The 4493-nt window shown below is 43.7% G+C and overlaps 1 protein-coding gene across 1 annotated transcript; it reads right to left on the reverse strand.

Annotated features, from left to right (window-relative positions):
- Positions 1-1808: 1808 nt before the first annotated feature.
- On the reverse strand, positions 1809-2423 carry LOC144769842 (olfactory receptor 5V1-like). The gene has a single exon (XM_078654027.1). It carries the CDS (start codon positions 2394-2396, stop codon positions 1809-1811), a length of 588 nt encoding a protein of 195 aa, XP_078510153.1. The 5' UTR covers positions 2397-2423.
- Between the last annotated feature and the right edge of the window lie 2070 nt (positions 2424-4493).

Raw genomic sequence — 4493 nt, forward strand, 5'->3', positions numbered from 1 at the left:
GCAGAGCTGTTTTAGTCCATGTCCTGTAGTTTTGTTCCTGGCACCTCTCGGGTACCTGCCTCAGTTGCTACAGGGTTTGTGAGGTGCTCAGTTTGCGCCGTGGTATTCGGCTGATTTCTAGTTTCTTTCGGCCACAGGGGTTTGGGGCATTTTTGACATCCCCTTCATAACTCCTTCCCTTCATTTTTTTCTTGACTAAGGGATAGATGTATGATCATTGATTTTTGCAACTTGCAAATTGCAATAATATGCAAGTCCCAATTTGTGAGTCACAAAATTCAATATACAACAGCGTCTCGGACACTGTTTGCTTTTCCCAATGGGGTTTCAAAGTGCGATTGACTCATGAATACTAATGAAGCTGTCCCAATTTGCGACTCCATTGGGAATGACTAGCACTCCCAGAGACGGTGGCCTGCTGGGGTCAACAGCCCACCATGTCTGGGACTGCTTTGTCAATTAAGCAGTTTTTGTTGGTAATGCAGCCTGTTTTCCTTGAAGGGAAATGGGATGCATTTAACAAATGAAAAATGAAACTTTTCAGTTACATTTTTTAAGGGCAGGCAGTGGTCCCTGGGACTATTGCCTGCCCTTGAAAAATATTTGCCACGCCACCCATTCACAAAGGGGAAGGGTTCCCCTGGGGACCCCTTCACGGTTCTGAATGGTTTACCACCTACTTGAGGTAGGTGGTAAACTGCAAGTTTTTTGTGACTGCAAATGCGGTCGCAAAACACTCATACATGGCATTTGCACTCACTATTAGGAAGGGACACCCTTGGCATGCCCTTTCCTAATATCGGTCGCTAACCCTATTTTGCGAGTCGCTACATCTGGCCCTAAGTGCTGCTTCATTCTGGTGCTCCTTTTCTCCCTACAATGGTGTCCTCTTTTCATTTGTATTCTGCTATTGTTTTGGCTACCTTTGTACTTCTCCTGTGTCTGCGAGGTGGGGTGCGTTTGCTTTCCCTTGATGTTCTTTATGTGCTTTTCTGTGTATTTCCACCACACTGCTGGGTTTCAAACTTTGCTTGTTTGTTTGTCTCCCATGGTATGGCATTGATGCATCTCGAGTTTTAGATCTCTTCCATATCCTGTGGGTTTCAGCTGGCCGTTTCTCTTTCCTGTTCTTTCGTTGGCCTGCCTCTTTCAGCATGGTTCTCTGGGGGTCTACTTGGGATGTTTGTGCCTCCGAGGCAGTTTTTCCAGGGCTTCTCTTCAGGCCCGTTGTTGATATGCCTCTTTGGCTGTGCCTCTCGCATCATGACCCATTGCCTTTGCAGTTGGGGTGTGCTGTGTCCCTGGACTTTGGTAAGCTGTTTTTCAGTTCAATGGGTCCTCCTGTAGTGTGCTATTGGGGTCATTGCATTACATTTCTTGTATGCTATATTTGTGGTACGATTGTCGAAATCAGTTTCTTGGCTAAGGTACATACTCATACATTAGGACTGTGAGAGGAGGATGGATGAGGAAGTAATGCTTGGTTATTTTCCGGTAATATTCATTACTCCTAGTCCATGTCTTCCTTCTAACAGTCTTGAGTTCCTACCCACCTCTCCCTGTTGTTTAACTGATTCTTTTCGTGCCTGGTTATTTCAGGGAGTCATTCTCAGGATGTGATGTATTTATACTCATAGGTATGGGGGCCATCTTGGATTGGAAATGAAAAAGTGAAGTTTGGTAATTAGGTTGTGTATGAATGGAGATAAACTCATATGTGAGGACTTTGTTAGGAAGACATAGACTCAGAGTAATGAATATCACTGGTAAGTAACCAGGCATTTTGCTATGTTAGAAAAGATAACCATTCACATTCTGACTTTGACAGCTTTAGTTCTTTTAGTAAGGGCATGTTTTAACTCTTTATTTCTCAAACTGTATATTATGGGGTTGCACAGAGGAGTGAGAGCGACGTAGGACAAAGACAGGATCTTGTTGGCATTCATGGAAATGGTTGATGTTGGTCGCAAATAGGTGGAACACACAGACCCATAGAGTAAAATGACCACGGTGAGGTGAGAGCCACAGGTGGAGAATGCCTTGGTTCTTCCTTCATGGGACTGGATCTTCAGGATGGCTGATATAATATGTATGTATGATGCTATGATTAAAATGAAAGGACCCATTGCAAGTACTGTACCTAAAAAGTAACCCAGCTCTTCGATGGTGTGAGTGCTTGTGCAAGACAGGTGCATCAAGGCTGTTAAATCACAGAAGAAGTGGTTGATAGTGTGTGAGTTGCAGAACGAGAGTCCAGACATTAGTATGATGTGTGGTATTCCATCTGTCAGTCCAATCGTCCAGCTAAAGGCAGCCATCTTGAAACAGGTGCCCTTGGTGATGATGGTCCTGTAACGTAATGGATTGCAGATGGCCACATACCGGTCATAAGCCATGACTCCAAGTAGTAGTAATTCTGTGGAGAGTGTGACTATGAAGAAATATGCCTGAAGCAGACACTGAGTAAGAGAAATTAGTGTGATCTCTTCGAAGAAGGTTTCCAGCATTTTGGGGAAAATGACTGAGGTGTACGTGACATCAATAAAGGACAAATGTGTGAGAAAGAAATACATTGGACTGTGCATTTTTGTGTTAGAGCAAATTATTGCAGCGATGAGTAAATTCCCTATTAAGGTCATGATGTAAATGAGTAAAAATGCTAAAAATAATGGAGCACGCAGATTCGAAAGGTCTGAAAATCCAACAATCCTGAAGATTTCTGATGTGGACAGGTTTTTCCTTTCCATATGTATACTAGTGCAGCTTTTGGGGGATTCTACAATGGTCTGAAATTAAACATAAACAAATATTAGAGCATTAAAAGGTGAGTAAATTCCTCACAATTGCAAATCAATGAACACACAAATCAGGCTATTTGTATTGCTGACCTCTGATGTTAATAGTTGTTATAGTTTTCGCTTGTTTTTAACAATCAATTAGGCTTTGATTTACTGATGTGCCAATGTGTCATCCAAGTCGTACAGTGTAAAACAAAATAATTATAATGTTGATTTCCTCTGCTGCTTGGAGTTTACTTTGAGGTGAAAGAATGATGGATTGGATTAGGGGTGATAGTTTAATGCAGGCACTTTGAAGGCAGAGCCTTTCACTATTTTGGCCCGGGGTTTTACTCTGTGGGATAGCTTGCTGGTTGTAATTGAGTTGTGACCTTTAAAACATGTGTTCAATGCTCACAGTGCTTTATTTGGAAAAGAATGAGTGCCATGCCCAGGGCTCCCCTAAGAATCCTGTGTCCGGTGCAGTTAAACATTGGCCAGCCGAATACCAGGGGTGAGTAGTCCGGAATGTACCTCAAGGATGTTTAATTCACCACCATACACACCCTGATCCTTCATCTCCTATTTGCTAGTTCCTGATTTCTCCCTTTTTTTACAGTTTTCCATTTTTCTCATCCTCAGCCTGTCTGCTTTGTTCCTTTTTTCCCCTCTCTTGAAATGTCTGAGGCACAGTGGTGTAACAATGGCTCCCTGCAGCACCCATGATGTAAGGGGCACCGAGCTGCAGGGGGTCCCCTTCGGCACTGTGCAGGGGCAGCAGCCGAGATTTCCTGACTGGGTTCGGAGCATGAGGAGCTCCCTCTATCTACTTTGCAGGGAGGGCACCCTCAAGTTTCGTTATGCCACTACTTATGCAAACAAATATGTGCTGGTCCCCAAAAATGGGTGCTGGAGCCCACCACCTGCAAACACCAGCTCAAATTAAGCAGTGAATGCTCACCCATCCTATACCTTAGGTGAATACTATAGTTCAGATGATAACATTTTCAATGGCAGGAAGGATCATCTGCCATCACTGTCAGCGCTCACTGGCAACGTCAGCAAAATGGTAACATGCTATGAAAGCGCACAAAGTCTGCACCAATAGAGATCACTTTGACCTTCCACTTTCACATGCTCTTCTGTCTTTGTCAGATATCATACTACACTATGGTGTGCTATGTTCACTCATTCATGATGTTTATGTTCATCTTGCTTAACAAGCTGTCTTTTTTAGCATTCTCTAGTGTAGTCTACCTGGCCGTCGGTTGATGTCTTATGGGTATGGCCCACATTTATCACTGCAATAATGGGTGCTGTTTTTTGTATACCTGTATTGCACTGATTATTATAAACAATTTTTTTAATTTAAACATTTTTATAAATCGCATAGCTGCCCCAGTGATGGGGCGTCCCAGCGCTAACTGAGCCACGGCTGAAACACTTCAAAGGTAAGAAAAGAGCCTAAGCTGGAAGGAGCCAAGTCTTTAACGCCTTACGATAGGCCAGGTCATTCTGGAGTCCTCTGATGGAGGTAGGAAGAGAGTTCCAGAGGCGCGCCGCCTGAACTTTAAATGATCGACCGCCCGCTCTGGGTCTGAAAAAGCGGGAACTACAGACCAAGCCTGCATTAACCAAACGCAAAGGGCGATTCGGTACATATTGGACCAGCAGATCCGCCAAAATCTGAGGTCCTTGGCAGGTCACTATTTTATG

This window comes from Lissotriton helveticus, chromosome 7 (genome assembly GCF_964261635.1).
Source record: "Lissotriton helveticus chromosome 7, aLisHel1.1, whole genome shotgun sequence".
NCBI classification, from domain to species: domain Eukaryota; kingdom Metazoa; phylum Chordata; class Amphibia; order Caudata; family Salamandridae; genus Lissotriton; species Lissotriton helveticus.

Excerpts from the sequence above, each read along its gene's own strand:
- LOC144769842 (XM_078654027.1), bottom strand. The coding sequence starts at position 2,396 with ATGGCTTATGACCGGTATGTGGCCATCTGCAATCCATTACGTTACAGG.